Raw genomic sequence first — 18,194 nt, 5'->3', positions numbered from 1 at the left:
TTTGGACTAAACATAGCAATTCTATATTAGCTGTGTAGGAATATCCCAGCATATGACAAAGTCCTTTGAGAAACAGAAATAGCTGATCTCCAGCTTCCATGATCATAAGCTTGGTGGTGATGGAGATGCAAAGAGTGACTGTAATGTTGGAAACCACAGTTGTCTTTGTGGATGGACAGTTGGGGATTTTGTTTTAAATACCCTTTTTTTCCAGGACATCAAGCACCAGTAGGTATGCAACTATATGATGTTGCCTCTGAAAACAAGACTGCATGTGGTTAGCAGGGACCCCCAGAAAACAGCACCTTGTTAAATACACAGTTTGATGCCCACATGCTGAAGCAGGCTCTTGCTGGTTATTGTGAAAACACTAACCCCAGCTGTACTTAAAAAAGCACTGTAAAATACGTTACAGAACTTGATTACTGCAGCAAAGTTAGTCTTTTGTGTGCTACAATTTAGTAGACTGACCTAGGAGGATATCAAACGATGTCCAGTGTTTTAGGCAGGGGAACTGCTATGTGAGAGCAGGATGGATATCTTATACTGTCCCTTGTCTGTGCCTTGGGTGAAAGGATGAGTTTCCACCGTGTTCTCAGTGGATGGGTGTGAGGTGGCCTCCACAGCACTTTTAGTGGAGAAGCCAGAGATGTGTACTTTCTTAGAGTTCAGTTTCTAAGAATTCCTAGAGGAGATGTGGAGCAACCCAGATTCCTTCATGTTGTTTCATCTACAACTTTTTATTTCTAGGATTTCTCTTGGGCTTAAATAAACACAATAAAATAAACTCATATTCCACCATCCTCCTCTAAACTGGGATTTTTCTACATGCAATTTGTCGTCTTCAATGTGCCTCCCCTCTCTTCCCCATATTACTGCATACAGTGCTTGTTGTGGGCTCTTTTCAAAACAAGCGCATGTTTGTTTTCCTGGCTCATGACCTGTGGTTGTGGTATGTTATGCATTTAAGCTTCTATACATATGGAGAGTAACCCTTAAACCCACAGCATGAGGCTGCTGTCTTGAAGGGGTTTTACTTAATTTTATTTTTTTTCCTTGCACTTGGGTCTGTCAGGCAGCTAACCTAGACATAGGTGTTCTTTTCCTTGGTGCCCTGCAGAAACCTCCAGAGATGTGGGCCTGGTGGAGCGGCCTGGCTTCAGTTGACTGACCATCCTGATGCCATTCTGTTAAAGCTCTTGGTGTGCTCCTCAGCCACTTCGGGTCTAAACCGGGCCACCTCAAACACAGTGGTGATCTTTGTCATGGGTTTGGCAGCCAGCTCCTTCAGTTTCCGGGCGTCAAAGCGTGGCTTATGTAGAAGGAGGGGTAAGCGGCGGGGAAGAAAGAAGCTTTCTTCCTTCCGCAGCTTCTTCTCTTCTGCTTGCTGCTTCCTTTCTTTGACTGTCATCTGGTATAAAATAGCATCCCACATTCTTGTGGCCCTTGATTTAAACAGCCTGTGCTCTTGACTGATGGCTGCTTGAGAGCTGTCCTTCTCCTTGCTCCCTTCCTCCTGTCCCAGTTTTTCAGGCTCGGGCTCTGGGAAGTTGGATGCTTCTGGTTGCACTATCAAGTGCTTCCTGAGGCGATGCCAGCCACTAGCATTGGCCCCAGGAGGTCTTGCTGCTTCTACTGATGGTACTGCTGGCTCAGCTTTGAGAGCGCTGGTGTTTGGTAAGCTGGGGGTCAGTTGAGGTTGAATGACATGTTCTGCCTTGGTGTCTGTGGAGGTGGCCCCCATACTGTCAGCTTGTGCTGGGGTTGCTGTCTCTGGGTGTGCTTGCTTCCAAGGAGTGCTAGGTATTGATGGTGTGAGGATGTCGCCATCTTGCTTGGGTAATTCAGGAGTTCTTTCTGATCCAGATATTTCCATGTCATTTCCATGGATCGTAGGCTTATTGGCATGGGCATTGGAGATGCTGGGCTTGGGTGAAGGGGCCTTGATGGACTCTTCAGTAGGAGCAGGCTCGGGCTCCTTAGGGGGCTCTGCATCTGCAGCAGAAAGGAGAGGAGGCTGCAGTGTGGGAGCTGTGTCCTTGCTATCATCAGACAGGGTGGGTATCTGCCCTGGAGATGGTTCAGAGTGGCTTGTTTCAGCTGCTGGAGAAGAAGGCCTTCTGTCGTCATGGCTGATGGTTGCTTGGGTCTGATTTGACGTGGGCGTCTTAGCCCTGGGTGGCTTGACACTGTGGAAATAAGTGTGCACCTTGGTGACATAGGTAACCTCTGGTGCCCTTTCTTTACTGGGTGTACTGGAAGGAGGAGGCTTGGGGAAAACACTTATGGAAAGGTTGCCTGGAGAGGGAACGTGGGTGTCCATGCCTTCAGGCTGCTGTGGAGTCTCAGGAGCAACTGGCTTGTGTAGCATGGGCATGGCTGAGGAGGTTGTGAGCCTGAGGTGTTCGGCAATGCGCCTCTGCTCAGTGACCTTCAGCGTGAAAGGCTTGCCCTTTCGGAAAGGGGAGGGGACGTGGTGGGTGATGGGCTTGATGGAGAGGTGGGTTGGGAGGTTGGCAGAGGAGGGTGCTGCGATTTCGGGGGTCTCTGCTGGGGGAGTGCTTTCATTGTGCTCTAGGTCAGAGCTGGCCTCGTTCACGGGTGAGAGGCTGGACCGAAAGGGCTTGGCTTGCTCTGAAGCTAGGACAGCGTTTTTCTTGGCTGCCTTCTTCAGCAACCGCTGGAGCCGCAAGTTGTCCTTCCGAGGCTTTGGTAGGGTGGGAGGGGGAGAAAGATGGTGGTGGATGGGAGCAGGCTGGATGGAGGATGATACTGTTATCAGCATTGTCATCTCCTGGAAGAAAACACAAAGCTTAGAGTTGGTGTGGGCTTAGCCCTGGGCTAGATTTTGAAGTATTCATATATAAGGCCTCCTCTTCCTCTCTCCAAAAGCTATGAGTATGGAGTCAGTACTGTGGGAGAAGAGCATCAGTCTTGGTTTCCTTAGCCTCCCAAGGTAGCCTCAGCCAGTCTCGAGGATGGTGTCGCAGGGCAAGAGATGTACTGGGGTGAAGCTGTTTTGCCAAACCTGGAGCCCTCCTGCTGCTGGTGTTTAGTGCAAAATCCAAGCGAGAGCTCCCTGGGACCCCAGACATTCGTGTCTTGGCAAGTGCTAACAGGATTTGGAAAGAAATGTCAAGAGAAACAGAGCAGGTCTGAAATTTTGAAGCTTTGAAACGTTCTCCAGAGGCACAAATCAGGAATGTTTCATGGCTTTCCAAATTCCAGTTATTAATACTCTGATAAAATGTTATGTACAACAGGACAGCTATGTGTCATTTGAGTCAAAGTCAACACTAATCTTGATTGATTTTAGCTGGCAAAAATACATCCATGTGAAACACAGGACTTAAAAGCTGCATTTATCTGATGAGAAAGTGCTTTGTTGCAACACTAACTGGTGTTTCTTTGCTGCATCAAGCACAGCAGCAACCTTCTTTTTCTGCATTTAAGATAAAATCTAGTTTTCTCTTTCCCTTGGGAAGCATTGCCACTGTTCTCCCTGTATCACCCGTTCTTCGGTGAAACAGAAATGGGTTGTGGTCTGAGTTGGGTCTTATCCCTAATGGCAATTGCAGCTGGATCTCCTTTAGTCAACACTGTGTTGCTCCTGGGGGGATGCACAACTGCTTTTCCTGCTCTCTGTGGCTAACTCGCCACCATCTGACTGGTGCTCACTAGAAAGAAGAGGAGATTTCCTGCAGTGTTTTGGGGATAGAAAGATAAAACTAGTCTCAGTTCTCCTCTTTCTCTTCCTGAGTAAGGCTGGGGAACACCAAGTACCCAGCTCTGACCTGCCATGACTCTTTGGAAGCCCCCAGAAGGAAATCTGACTCTGCCCTGGCTCTCACTCAGCACCGAGTTGCTGAGTTTTGCTATGAAATGAGACATAAATCACTGAGCCCCTTAATCCCTACTGCTGGATGCAATTGAGCATCCTGAAACAAGGAAGAGGAGGTGGAGTGATGTCAGGGTTGCCCAGAGGGGCTATTGCATGTGGTCTGCTTGGTTCCTGGTGGCTCCCAACCCACTTTGGTTAGGGTAGGAGTGTGGTGTGATACCTACTGTGAGGGAAAATTATCCTGAATAAAACTCTCGACAGCACAGAACAGCTATTTGCACTTGAGTGCCCAGTGTTGTCTTTGGGCTTGCAGTGCTGCTGTCAGCACCGGGCCAGGAAGCTGATCTGTACTGAGCAATCAGGTGGTGTATCTTCAAAACTGGTTGTGGATGGGGGAAAGAAGGATGACTCTTCAAAAAAAACCCAAACAAAACAAAAAAAACCAACCCAGCAACAAATGAAAGCACTGAAGAGGTTGCATGTGGGGCACAAAGCCTTCAAGGTCTGGCCCTCACCATGGTGGACAAACTGGCCTCCAGAGCAGAAGCTGTGGTGGGCAGAGTCTGGGCAGTGTCTAGCAAGTGGTACACTGCTACCAACTGATGCATTTATTCCGGCTGCAGGCATGAGAAACCTCCCACTGTTTTGGCAGGGGATTTATGCCAGCTGGAGGTGACAACTGTTGGGCATTCCCAGTGGCTTATCAGCCTCATGCCTTAGGCACAAGGCTGGGATTAGGACTTGCTCTATTCCAAGAGCTACTCTTAGAAGCTGCACTGGCCCAAAAAAAGGCTGAGAGCCCATTCCTTCATCATATACCTGCTCTCTTCCCCCGCCCTGTGGATATTCTAGATTCTTTTGGGTCAGAAAGACAAAACGTCTCAGTTGGAGAGGTGCATACTTGCTCTTGTGCAACACTACTCTGGTACTGTTTGTATAGGAATTGGTAATTGCTTGGGTAATTTTTATCTGCTGCAAGGTAAGCTAGCACATGTGTCTGATGTTAAGATTGATTGTGGAATGATTTCATCTGCCCCTGTGTAATGTGGTCCCATGGACAGCCTGTACTACAAGATGAGCTGTGGTCTAGCAGCACTGGTAAACCAGAATTATAAGGTTGACCTGCTTCAGTTTTGTTGGGAATGCTAAAGAGGAAGGGCAGTGCACTTCTCAACTACTGATCATCTCTTTGAGCATTTTCCTTGTCCTATGGACTGCTGTACCCCAGAGAAAGGCAGATTCCCACATGGGTCAGAGCAGGATCTTGCCTGGGATCTGCTGCAAACTGCTAGGTCCTACTGAGGAGGGCATTAGGGGTTCTTGGAGTGGGAAGTTTAGATATGATCTGCATGCACCAGGAAAACTTTCCTTATGTTCCCAAAGTTAGAGGCTGCTTTGTGCCCTATAACCTCAAGATTTGTGGTCTCTTACAATAGCCTGTGCTCTTAAAATCACTTTTGCTACTATCTCAGCATCCCATCTGACTTGAAACCTGCTGTGCTGTGGGCTTGGAGACCTTGTGGGTGGTAACTTCCATGGCATGTGACTGTGCCAGAGTCTGTGTGTTTGACTAGTAAGGTGGAGAGATGCTAAGAGACAGCAAAAGAAATCAGCTCTTAATTTATTTGCCTTCCCTGTCATGCTTGGCTTTGAGTCTCCTTCAGAGCTTCGTGTGCTCTGGAGAAATTCTGTAATAAGCAAGATTTGTGAGTGTCTTCCCCCCTTGCTATGTAGTGAAGCAAAAGCAAAGGGACAGGCAGACTTGCTTTATTGCCAGTGGAAAGGCCAGAGCTGAAAACCCAGGGCCACAGGTAAAATACTGCCTGAGAAACTTGGATGAGTTTGTGATAAGCTGGAAGGAAACTGAGCTAGAAGCTGAGTCAAAAGGCTTTCAGAGGGTTAAGTTTCCCTGGTGCTTGTTGAGTGCCTGTGGGTGGAGGGGAGGTCACCCAGTCTTGGACCCCAACTGTTCTTCTCCCGGACTCTGCTCCATCTGCAATCAACCCCAAACTGGGAATGGTGGGGCGAGTGTCAGCATGGAGGAGTCATTTATCACATGATGGAAAAGTCATTTGCGTGCTGGAGTCCCTCGGCTGCACCAGCTGTCGCATGCAGAGCAGATCGAGAGCTGCAGAAACCCGATACTGCCACAGATGGTCCTGAGCGAAGAGCTGCGGCTGCTGGGGGCTGTAGGAACACTCCGCTTTAGTGGCTTTCTTGGGCTTGAAGGAAACCTGCTAATCTCCTCCCTCTGCCTGGGCAGTCGTGACCTCTGCCGGGCATGCAGCCCTCGGCATCTGCTCTGCCATGGGCACGTAGCGCGGTTGGCTGTCCTGCAGCACCGAAGCTTTATGGGCTGATTTACAGGGCTTTGTGGAAATGGGTGGGAGAAAACCACCTGTAATTGCTAGGCAAGATGCTGCCCCTGTACAGCCCAGGGTATCGCTTGTGGCAGGCCAAGCGGTATGCATAAACTTGTTGTTTTCTTGTCTTGCAGATGAGTTTGGTCCTGGCTTGATGCAACCCTGAATGCCACTATTTCCTCTGCCCCACAGAAGATAATTGAAGGATGTTTCTCTTCTCCTGTCTGATGTCAGTCTGCTTCGGTACAGCCTGACTCCTTTCGGGGTGTGAGCAATACCCTATGCTGCTTCTGGTTGGGTCAAAGCAACTAGATCAGTAGGCAAAACCCACCCCTGTTTTAACCTTCTATGTGACTCTTTGGCTTTTTTTTTTTTATCTGGCTCTGCTATGGAGATGGGAGGTTGTGGCTCTGCTCCCTCTTTCCCTCTCTTTTCTCAAGTGTTGGAAGAGAGGGATTTGCTGCCCTGCCATGCTGGCAGGGCTTTTGCTACACGATGAAGAATTTCTACTTTTGTGGCTCTTGGTAACTGGGTGGTGGGGGAGAGGGAGCTCAACAGAAACCTGGTAAAAGAATCAGTGTTTGAAAAGAGGGCTATGGGCAGATCCTGAGGGTGAGGCACCCTCTTGGTGCCAGCTGTGGGTAAAGTCTTCCCCTGTTTACAATGCAGCCTGTGTCCCTCTACAACATCTGCTTTGAGGGACTTCAATTTACTCTGTGTACATCAAATCACATTCAACTTAGTCTTCCTTTTTTTTTTAGTTCCCAAATCATCCTTTAATCACAATTACAAACCCATGCCAAAACGTTCCTGCCACTTTTACATCTTGACAGTGACAATAGTAGCTTTGTGTCAGATAGCTGCTGCCTTCCTCTCCCTGTCTAACACAGGTTAGAAGTTTCCTTTCCCAGGTGAGGAGTGCTGATCACTGGCATTATCTCCCTTCTTTGGGAAGGGGATTTGCTTGTTCTCTAACCTGTGGGCTCCAGTGCCAGTGACTGAAACACTTCTTTTGAATGTCAGAGGTGGTGGACACATTGATGTGCCTGCTACCTTCCTGGAGGTGGACGGGATATCTGGGAAATGTCTGCTTCTCTTAAGCTGGAAGCTGCCTCAGTGAAAAGGCATCCAAATGAGTTGTTTGGGGAGGTCAAGGCTTGCTGTGAGCGTGGGGAAACTGAGCCCCTAAAGAGTGGCACTCTGGCCTTGGACCTAAGATCTGTAAGTCAGCTCTCAGGGCTGTTTCTGAGCTCTCCCACGTCGTCATACTTCATGGTGTTAGCATGTCCCCCAACCCTTCTTTAAAGTCTTATTCCTGCCCTCTTCCCATGTCAACATAATTTTGCAACTTGTTTCTGCTCTCCTGGAGGGAGGGCAGACTCTCTCTCTTCCTGCATCAGTTTGCTTTCTGCTTAAATTTACTGTGTCCTGGATATTTTTTTTTTGTAAGCATTTAATAAAATTTGAGGAAGATGTTGTAATGATGGCAACTCTGAGGATTTTGTTGATGTAGGAGTTCCTGCAGCAAAGTTGTTTTTTAAGACCTTGCAGCTCTCTGCTGGAGTAGAAAATGGAGGAGAAGAAACATCAGGCTGAGCAACAAGAAGAAATGGAGCTTGATGTTTGCGGGGAAAAGGGCTTTCTGTGTGCCTGCCCCATCTAGGACATCCTTGTCATCTTCATTGCTGTTTGGGGTAATTGACTGTAAAATGGGAATGAGCAGTGTTTGGTGAAAGATGGAGCAGCATGCAGAACATTTCCTATGGAGTGATCTGCTAGGAGAAACAGGGAGCTTAGCTTCCTGACTAATAGACCTGAGCGGCATCACAGGCTTCAACCAAAATAATCCTCTATAGTCTGCTTGTACCGCTGAGATGAGGTCAACATAACTCTCAGTACAGGAACCCAGCACTCTAATGAGCTGACTACACTGTCTGGAACCATCTAATAAAAAGATTTTTTTCATGGAGGTGATCTTCCAAGTAGTAACACTTCTGTGGTGTATAGACAGCAAATAGTTTGTGCTGTCCTTACCTATGCTTTCATAAAGTGTTTGGAACAGAAGAGTTTTCAGATATCACTTCTTGCTGTCATCTTTCTGCTTATCGGTACTCTTGTCCTCTCCATCCTCTTCTTCAGCTCTTCCTGGAGGTAGGAATTCAAGGAGTCTACGTTCCTCAAAAACAATAGGGAGCATGGACACCATCTGGCCCCATCTTCAGCCCTTTCTCTGCCATGCTGGGATTTTTAAGTGAGGCCAGAGCAGTAGCAATGGGCTGTATAGAGATCTCCTGGCATGAGGTGGAAGCAGTGCTACTGTGTTCTTGCACGTGTGCAACCTGATTGCACCAACTTGTTTCAACTCTGTTCTGCAGTTGGCTCGTGGACAGGATGACCAGAAACATTTTTTGTTAGTATTCCTGTGCCCTGTTAGCTTGGAGAGCGCTGAAAAGGCTCCAAAGGCTGTTTGTGTGAGATTCCTTCTCTAAGGAGGGTTAATTTGCAGGGCATATTTTCCCCACTTAAAGCCCATGTGGACCTAGATGTGATTTCAACAGAAACAACTGCCATAATTCAGGTTCTGGCTGCAGCACAGAAGTGAGCAGGTTAAGTGGAAACTCTCCAGGGAGACCAAAGCACTCTGGTGGTGGTGAGGAACTGGGGAAAGACCTGGTGTGGAGCAGATGTGTGTAGCTCTTTATGAGATAGCTATATCTGCCAGGGGAAATTTTTTCCACAATTAAATTAATTTTACAATGTGCTGTTTCTCCTTCCAAAGTAACATGGTGGGGAGTGGTAGTGGGGTTACCATAATGGTGAAAGACATGCACACACCCCCACACCCAAAAAAAAAAAAAAAAAAAAAAAAGGGATGCTGCAGCCCAGGTGCTCTGGGTGGGTATCTTGGGCGATGCCAAGAGGGAATGAATGCTCCTTTCTCCCCTCAGCAGCAAGTACAGGGTGTTGTGGCTGGTTTTGTTGTTCACTTCAGAAGAAAACGTTGCCATCTCCCGTGCATGTCGCTGGGACCTCCACTCCCCTAGGGATGTGGAGAGTGCTTCTGGGGACTCATCTTGCTCGGCTGAGTAAAGGAGAGCAGGCTGTGCCTCTCTGTAGCAGTTACTGGTCTTATTCAGTAGCTGACTTCTCCCTGTCTGTCTTACATTCATTTTTCACAATATCAAACTCATATTTTTTTTGCAGTTTTGGCATCTCTGAGACTCATTATAAGACCTTAGCTTTATCTTCTTCAGGGACTATTGCACTTTAAGTGTAACAAGGGAAAACTGAAACATTGAGAGTGTCTTCCTGCAGGACTGGTGGAGAAAAACAATGCTCTCCTGGTCCCTGGATCTCTTGAATGCCTGTGTTCCCTGTCCTGTTGTGCTATCCCAAATTACCACCCCCAAAGCAAGCCAATGGTGCCCAAAGAGAGGGGCTTGAACCCCATGTGGGCTCTCAGTGCTCTGACCTTGAGGCACACCTCAAGGTGTTGGTTATCTCCAATTTCTATTTTCCCTGTATGCTTAGATTATGCAGAAGGGGAATGTCCTTTTGTACAGCATCCACTCTTAAATTAATCTTTTGGGGGCTATGGTAATACTGAAATGGGCTGCTTATCTTTCCATAGCAGGCTTCAGGGCTGCCTTTTTTCTGAACAAGCTTTAACAGGTGATTCTACATGAGCGCATGTGAGATGGGATTGAAGAACATGGCCCACGACCACTGCAATGCCTATTTCCTACAGGCCATAAAATAGTATTATTTAAACTTGGGGAAAACACAGCTGATGGAAAACTCGAGTCTGTTTTGAATGTTGTGTCTTTATATAGCACTTGTTCTGCCTTGAGACTGGGGGCTAGACTCTATCTGGTTCTCTTTACAGGTATAAAATAATTATAGGCTCATTTTTATGACCATCCTTATGTACATGAGCTGGCTAATGAACAGATCTGCTCAACCCTTGCTTGCAGCTCTGCTCTGGGCCTCCACTGAGCTGTTGGACATGAGGGTCTAAAGTTTCCAAATGACTTTCTTCCTTGAAATGTGTCTGCAGTTTCTGCTCTTTGAAGGAAATGTCAGACTCGGAGACACCTGGGCCTGAATGTCAGAGCTTCCCCTCCTGCCACCACCACCTTAGGGAAGGAACATAAACAAGCTGAAAGAGCGGGGTGGCTATAAATAATGAGGTGACAGCTGATATGCTACTGAGCAAGGCTCTGGGGTTGGTCTGTTGGTGACTCTTGCCAGCTCAACACACTTTTGCTAATGCTATGTGAGATATATATATATATTTTATAGCAGGTAAAGAATGGATCTGACAGTGACAAGAAGTGCAATTGGAGCTAGGATTTGCTTCAGAAATTATGGGCCTGTTACAAGGAATCCTGATGATGATGATGAGACAGGCCGCAAGTGATTTCCCTGTGATTTTGCATTGAGTCTCCTGAGGGTTTTGGTTGCAGTGGAATAATTTGATTTAGATCATAAATTTCAGAAAGGTGCTTAATCTCTTCACAAGTACTCTAAGTAATAGTGATTTAGCAATGCTGAAGACATGCACCCTTCATCCTTCAAACAAATAGAAAAAAGGATCATGGGCTTGGGGCTTTTCAGGGTGATGGGAAGAACAGGGGAGGGAGGTTGAAGCAAAGTAAGGAGAAAATGTCTTTGGAATTTATATGAGCAAGCATTTTAAAGCATGATGGCAGCAAGGTGTTTGGTTGGCTATAGGTAGTCCTTCCCCAAGGTTGCAGAGAGGCTGTGGGTGGCTGCTGTGAGCACCTCCGCTGGTCTCCTGCCTTGATCACCTCCTCTGGGGACAGCCCGAAACAGCGGCTCCATCCACTGGACCTGGCTCCTATTCTGCTGCTTAGGCTTCATACGCTCCGTCTCATCCATTTAGGTGTGAATAGCCTGAGGATGAGCCCCTGGCTACATCTCCAGTTATCCAGCCTGATCCCTTATCTTCAGTGAGACATCTAGCCTAGATCTAGGATTTCCAAGGAGGATCTCCTGAATCCCACAGAGATTGCGTCTTAGTTGTCTAAAGCAGACAGAGCAAGCACATCTCCCAAAGCAAACAGCTGAGTGATGGAGCAACAGTCTACCACAAAAATCCGGAATCAATATTAACTAAAGAAAGGAAAAATTCAGTACTTACTGATGTGTGATTTGTTTCCATCTGCAATCACTTGCATGTTGGGTGCATCGTGTTACTCGGTTTGGTTTACAAAATTAACAGGTCATCGTTCCTTTAAGATCATTTCAGGTGCGGTTTTCTTGCGACTTTTAGAGCCCTGTAGGTGTGTTCAAAACATCATATGGAAAAGAGTATTTACAGTAGTGGATGTAAGTACAAAGTACAAGAGGTTTCTCAAAAATAAAGTGACTCCTTTTTGAAAGCATGAAAAGTTCCATCAGCTAAAATTAGCCTGAAGAAGGGCTATCAAGTAACACCATTACATGCTCCCAGCTTTGGCCCTGCAAAGTTCTGCATTGAAAGTACTGGGGACATGAAGGGCAGATGATGGTGATGTTGCCAGGACAGATATTCTAGCAGAGTTGCTCCAGGCAATGAAACCAGTTTTTCAAGTTTGCCAGTCAGATTTACTGTTTTGCAAAACTCAGGGTTGCAAAATGCAAATTTGGAGCTGTGCTGCGATTGTTACTGTCCCCAGAGAGGAAGAGTGCAAATTCTGGCTCTGGCTCTGCTTGTTCCTGGAGAGGGACGCGCTATATGCAGAGCATGCAAGCATGGAAAATGCTGCGCTGGGAGTAGAGGGGGGTTGCAGTTGATTGGTTTGGTGAATTTTGATTGAGGGTTTGCATGCAGTTTGACTTGAAGATCGGGGCTGAGACTGTTAAGGATGGCACCAATACCCGCCTTTGCCCTGGCCAAATGTGTGAGCTGCCCAAACACCATGCAGTTATTTACTGCTTCTTGGCCCCTGGGTGTTTCATCCGCTTTTCCAGCCCTCATCACAGTTTGGGCTTTGCTTTTTCACAGCCTTTCAGGAGCCTTTCAGTGTGGGTGCGAAGGCAGCCGGTAAGTTAAGCGTGCTCACAGGGAGATGGGGGTATGCAAGAGCAGTCTCTCTGGAGATGTCCAAAGCAGCTTTACACCCAGGTTAAGCTTGGTCTGTTCCATCTGGCTTTTGGAATGCTGGTGAGCTATGCCAGCACGCCAACTCTGAAGCAAATTCTTGTTTCTTCTCCAGTACCACCCTGCTAAGCCTTGTTGCTCGTTGACCCTGTGCAGTAAGGTATCTCTAATCTGACTTTGAGTCACTCTGTCACAGATCAAGATAGCAAAGCATTTCCTGCAGCCATCGGAGATGTGGCCTGTCTGATGAGGCCAGTTCTCATGGAAGGGATGCGGATGCATCTTTGGGTTAGTGTCAGAGGCAAGCCCTCCATTTGTTTTTCTTCCTCTCTGTCTCCCTGATGACTGATGAGATCGCACTTGGCTCTGCAGGACATGCTGGTCCTTAGACCAGCGCTGACCTGTGGAAGGATGTGGGGGCGGGGACACAGTAGGTGCTCAATCCTTCATGCAAATATGCTAATGCAACTAATTCCTCTTACACTGATGACTTTAACAACTCAAAAATTCCATTGTCTTTTAGGACCACTAGTGACTTTATGTGTCTCTAACACTGAAAATGTTGCTGAGGAAAAAACCCAGACAATAACAACCAGAGCCAACCCAACTGGAAACTTAGGAAAAAAAGCCATTATGAATAGGAAAATTTCAACAGAATTTAAAAATGCCCAAGGACATGTTGTACCCTGCTCTGCCCCCATCACCACTGAAACCACACCAGCCTAATGAGTGCATTTACACCATGCACTGTGTGAATGATGCACAAGGCTGGCTTATATTTGCATCTGATGCTCAAGTAGGAGGTGTTCAGATCCCTCCCTATTTCTTATGCAAACATGTAGAGTTTCTGCTCTTATAGGCTAAGAGGGGATAAGATGGGGGCAGATTCTCCTATTGACTGAATTTGACAGAAAGAATGACACGCTAGAGTCTTCCATGGAGGTGCTGATGGACTCCCTCCCTCCAGATGCAAGGAGGAGAGCAGCAGTATCAGGTAGGTGGATGGAGGCATACATGGGTAATTAGGTAATAAGAGGAAAGCTTGTTTGTTGCCCTTTATTCTCCTTTTTATGCCTCTGAACCTCTGAGATGTCATGGAACCCCATCAGGAGAAGATGTTGGCACCCTGAGGTTCCCCAGCCACCCCCCAGGATTGAGGTAGTTGAACTCGCACCCGGTGAATACTTGCTCTCCCCTGTATCTGAGCGGCTGCTGCAAGAGATGCATTGCTGTGCATGGCAAGCACTGCACCAGGTCTCTATTAGCTGGGAGAGCGAGAGACAAGCTGAGGACTAAGATCTTGAGCCCAAATGCCAAGCAGGGGTATTAGAGGAGCTGGGGAGGAAGTGTGGTCTTTGGTCAGCTTGTTTGAGTTGTGTTTCAGATTCCTCAGGATCCTGTCATTGCCAGTAAAATGGCAGCAGTCTGCTGATACTTAGAGGAGCTGATTTTAAAGTTTAAGGCTATTCTGATCTCTGCTTGACTGGCTGCATAAAACAGGTCATTGGATTTTACCCAGGAACAGAAAATAATTAATTATATATATTCTGTCCCTTCTCTGAGTGCACTTACTTAGTCACTATCTGATCTGCCTTTTTATTGGCAACTGCTTCAATTAAATTGGAAAGAGTGTTTTGGTGAACGTAGGGCATCTACTATAACCTTGAACTGCTGATTAAACCCCACTGCAGAAACCCTTTCTCTGGAGTAGATAAAGAGAAGAAAGGGTGGTGGTGGGGAACTGGATAAGAATTTAATTTTCCATCCCAAATGGCTTCTGTGATTCCCATTTCCTGCCTGCCCTAAATCATGGTAAAAGGTTTATAACTGAAAGTGTCACAAACCAGAGAAACACATCCCCACCCTTCCCCAGTCAGCTCATCAACACGTGTTCATGGATAACTTCAAGTGTTTCAGTGCTGATGTCTGCGTAAGTGGACAAACACACCAAAACCAGAATAGCTGTAGCATGCAAAGAAAATCAAAAGATGTGGTTTTGAAAGCATTCAAATATGACTTCAGAGAGGGGGCAAAAAAAAAAGAAGAAACATTCAGACTGTGAATGATGGAACAACTCAAGTAAAACACATTTTCTTGGCAAACAATTTCACTCTGGATAACTTAACCATTGTCGGATGAAAGAAGGTGTCAGTGGAAGTTTCTCTGTAGCTCTAGCATGAAGGTGTAAGTGCATGGTCATGGGCAAGTTTGGGTAAGGACCTCAGGAGGTCCTCTGGCCCAACTTGGCATGCCAAAGCAGGATCCTCTTTGGTACTAGATCAGTTTGCTCAGTGTTGGTCAGCAGCTGGTGAATAAGGGATAGGTATTGTTTCTTTTCAGGAGTTAGATCTCTCCTGGGTTGCGAAAGAGCACCTGTTTTATGGGAAGGATGTAGCGGATTTTATTTGCGAACTCTGTGGTCTTTAATGAACGTGAAGCTGCAGGTAGGATTTCAGACTTCCAGGGCTGTAGAGGTTTTTAGATGCACTTTTACAGTGCTTTTTCAGCTTGCTGGCTGGGTGCCATCCAGCCATAGGAGGCAGCGATCCATGGAAATGCTGCCCACTGACTGGCGTGCAATGAGCATGGGGGGTAAGGGTTTAAAAAAAAAAAAGACAAGTATTTGGCCAAAGTACTCATCTTTACGCAATTTGTAAAATTATTGGGGGTAATGCATGAATACTGTATTTAAAGGCATCTCCAGCCAAGTGCACTGGCTGCTCCAATAGGTGAGCCAACAGCCAGAAAAGATGAGAAGGCCTGATCACAGCTCCGCTGCTAGTGGCCCTGCTATGCCGTAATATCCCTGTGGCTCATCTGAGTGCTTTTACCTACCGAAAAGAAATGCGACATTGGGGTAGGTTACCTACTGGAAACTTCTCTAGATCTCTGCCCCAGCCTCTAGTTCCTATTCAAGAAGGAATGCTGGATTGCTGTATCCTCTCCCAGGTGGAGATGCTGTCACTGTAAAAGCATACCAGGCTCTGGCTTCAGGTCAGCAGGCAGAGGGACTTTATGCAGTTTGAGACCCTGGTTCATGTCTGCGACCTGCACACATGCATGCTCTTTTTGACTTTGGTGCTGTCTTCTAACCTGGCAGCTGGTGAGAGGGGCTTCTCCAAAGACAGATGCTCACCACACCCTCATCTAACAAAATCTTACAGCTTTTGGAAGAAATGCGGCCACAGCTGGGATCATCTGTCTCTCATCTAGTCCATGCGATCAGGAGAGAGCACAAGGTAGTTGGTGGTGGTTTGCTTGCTCTCTAGGCTGGTGTGGCTGTGCTGCAGCAGCTCAAAGACAAGTGCAAGTGCACCTTGCTGCTGATGCAGGGAGAAGGGATGTTGTCAAGACAGCACAAAAATATATCTTAGGACAATCTACTGTAAAGAGAGGCAAAGCTGATGATAAAAATGTTGCAGGCTGTGAATGAAGCTGGTGTGCGATGGCATCAAGAGGTGAAATAAGGACCAGATGAATGAAACAAATATTTGAGAGGATTAGTTACGTGCCAAAGAGGATAGAGAGACCCACAAAGGGAAGAAAGGGCAAACATAGAATGGGCTGTGGGGAACGATCCTTGGTTGTGAACCAGATGATAGTAGAGCGAAAGGAGGACATGTGCATCAGCTAAGCCCTCTTCCAGAGGGATGGAGCAGATCCCCTTGGTCCCGTGGGAAGAGGGAACCAGATTATGCTGGGACTGGAGACAAGATGCGCAACATGGACACAAGCACTCTGACAGAGGCAGCCCATAGGATGCACACACATCCTTTGGGACAGCACTAAGAAGAGGGGCCATGCTCGCAGCGAGTGGTGACGGGTAAGATGGAGCATAGACATGATGTATAATGTAAAGATGGACATTGTCTGGAGCAGTGGCCCAATGTGACCAGATGAGGAACTGAGCTGAGCAGAGAGACGTGTGTACAGGAACTAAGAGAATGCTGCAGGAAGCAATGTTTGCATCTTGTCTATTTGAAAATAGAGCTGCAGCAGGTAGAAACATCTGGTTACCTGTCCCTCCCATAGCCTGCATCAACATCATGTTTGTCAAGATGCTTAGAGAGGAATTTGAGTGATGTGGAGAGCTTCCCTGACACTGGTGCACAAGCAGCACCACTCCAGCAGAGGCTGTGCAACCCTGTAAGATGCTCACGTTGCTTCTGCCAACCAACTGGCAGCAAACGGGACAGATGGGACCACGGAAGCATTCAGCCTCGCATCTGCTGAGAGCTGCCCCGCTGTAAGTCGAGGCTTCACATGCACTTGCACACGCAGGTTTCCTTTTTCACCAGTCCTGGGTGTAGGACACCTGAGTTGTGATGCCCCGTCAGCAGCAGGGACTGTCTATAACGAGCAGGCAGGAGAAGGAGGCTGGTGAATACCATTGCCAAACTGGGTCCCACACATCCCCGCTCTGCTGCCAGTTTGGGCAAATACAGTATTTCCTGGAGACGTGCCCAGCTGGTGCAGTGCGCGAGGAAAATGAGCCAGTGGAAGACTGCAAAAATGCTTGATGGTGCTGAAAATGCAGCGTGAAGGCTAGTTTGCTGCGTTAGCCCTTTCAGTGGAGCTGGGGTGGGGAAGTGGAGGCCACGATACCTGGTCTGGCTGTGCGTCCCCATGCAGGTGCCACTCTCCACGGAAGCATGGGGTACCCACACCGGCTTCCCCACCCAGCAAACTCCTCCTGGCTGAAGCCAGGGTGCTGAGGATGGATGCACTGTCCCCCTCCCACCTAATGAGTTACAAAAGCATTGCTCGAGCCGGGTTGCAGGAGAGAGGCAAGGGGATAAGCTGCCAGACAGCCAGAAAATAGAAGGTGGAAAGGGGATTTTGGCTCATGCATGTTACCTGGTGAATGAGAGGCTGCAGCGCTGTGCTCCCGCTCCACAGCTTTAAAAGCTCGTCTCTACATCCTCGGTTGGGGACCCTTCCCTGCAAGTGGCAGGGAAAGAGTGGGCAGGAATCGATCTGTGACCTGGGCCAAAAATATCGCCTGCCCTGCAGCTCCTAAAGGTTTTCTCTGCTCCTACAGGCTGGGAGAAAGGGGGTGCTGGAGCTGCCAGGCACACCGGAGGGCATGCTCTGCACCGCCGGGGAACCCTGCCAAAGGGAGAGGGGCGGGAGGGAGGGGATGGGGACCTGAAGCCTGCGAGGTTCAGTGAAATGGAAACTGTGAGCCGGAGGGTTGTCTGAGGCACTGCAATCCTCTGCCGGCATAGCCGTGCAACTGCCGTGGGTGCTTGGGTGGCAAAACCCCTCTGGGTATCTAGGGGATCCCAGGTGGGGTCCAGCCATCTGGGGTTTGCCCTCTCTAAGATGTTGTTACTTAAATAATGTTTTTGTATCGTGCTAAGAAGGGCTCTGAGTGTGGCTTGAAGTCAGACAAGCTCTCTTGCTGCATTCCTGCTCTCTTGCTTTTTGTTCCAGGTCTCCTCAAGCTCTGATGTGTGGGCAGAGCTCTGGAAGCCTTAGCAAGAGGTGGGTGTGTGCCACACACCACCCACGCACAAACACTCACGCGACACGTGTGCTACGTGCTTCTGACTTCTCACATGCCCCATGACTGCTCGGTTCAAAGAGCGCTGAGCAGCAGAAGGTCCCTAAGCTTTCTGCAGGCTCTAACCCTGCAGCGCAACCAAAGCCTTTTACATGTAGAGGGGCAGCAGGGAAGAGCTCCTGCCTGGCCTGGAGAGCAGAGGCTGCTGCTGTGTGTTGAGATTGCAAAACCCAGGGTGCCACAACCAGGGTTTAAGCTGCAACCACGCACCACTGAGCTGCGGGGGCCCCACAATTTGTTTCCAAGGTGCCTTTGCCTCAGATACCCCTCTTTAAGCTCTGCCTGCCTGGTGGGGTTGTAAATATAGAAACATAAGCC

The 18,194-nt window shown here is 47.9% G+C and overlaps 3 protein-coding genes across 4 annotated transcripts in view; 2 read left to right on the top strand and 1 right to left on the bottom strand.

The window, feature by feature from the left end:
- LSP1 (lymphocyte specific protein 1) overlaps positions 1 to 7,691 on the top strand; it is a 50,790-nt gene extending 43,099 nt beyond the window's left edge. For both annotated transcript variants that reach the window (XM_054827490.1, XM_054827491.1), the window contains exon 11: positions 6,339 to 7,691. The gene's annotated coding sequence lies outside the window, so the exon portion shown is untranslated. The remainder of the gene's footprint in view (positions 1 to 6,338) is intronic.
- PRR33 (proline rich 33) lies at positions 1,027 to 17,329 on the bottom strand. Its single transcript, XM_054827489.1, has 3 exons — positions 17,168 to 17,329; positions 11,369 to 11,504; positions 1,027 to 2,794 (listed from the first exon to the last, which is right to left on the bottom strand). Exons 2-3 carry the CDS (start codon positions 11,387 to 11,389, stop codon positions 1,160 to 1,162), a joined length of 1,656 nt encoding a protein of 551 aa, XP_054683464.1. The 5' UTR covers positions 11,390 to 11,504; positions 17,168 to 17,329; the 3' UTR covers positions 1,027 to 1,159.
- TNNT3 (troponin T3, fast skeletal type) overlaps positions 13,247 to 18,194 on the top strand; it is a 36,589-nt gene continuing 31,641 nt past the window's right edge. The window contains exon 1 of the mRNA XM_054826472.1: positions 13,247 to 13,304. Coding sequence (XP_054682447.1) covers positions 13,247 to 13,304 — 58 coding nt within the window. The remainder of the gene's footprint in view (positions 13,305 to 18,194) is intronic.

The sequence above is a fragment of the Grus americana genome, chromosome 5, assembly GCF_028858705.1.
Source record: "Grus americana isolate bGruAme1 chromosome 5, bGruAme1.mat, whole genome shotgun sequence".
Taxonomy (NCBI): domain Eukaryota; kingdom Metazoa; phylum Chordata; class Aves; order Gruiformes; family Gruidae; genus Grus; species Grus americana.
Note: the sequence above shows the minus strand (reverse complement) of the source record. Positions and strands in the feature narration are given on the sequence as shown.

Bases quoted from the DNA above. Each gene is read 5' to 3' on its own strand.
- PRR33 (XM_054827489.1), bottom strand. From the start codon at position 11,389: ATGGAAACAAATCACACATCA. The intron at 2,795-11,368 runs GTAAGTACTGAA...GTTTTCTTCCAG, and splicing joins TGGAAACAAATCACACATCA to GAGATGACAATGCTGATAAC.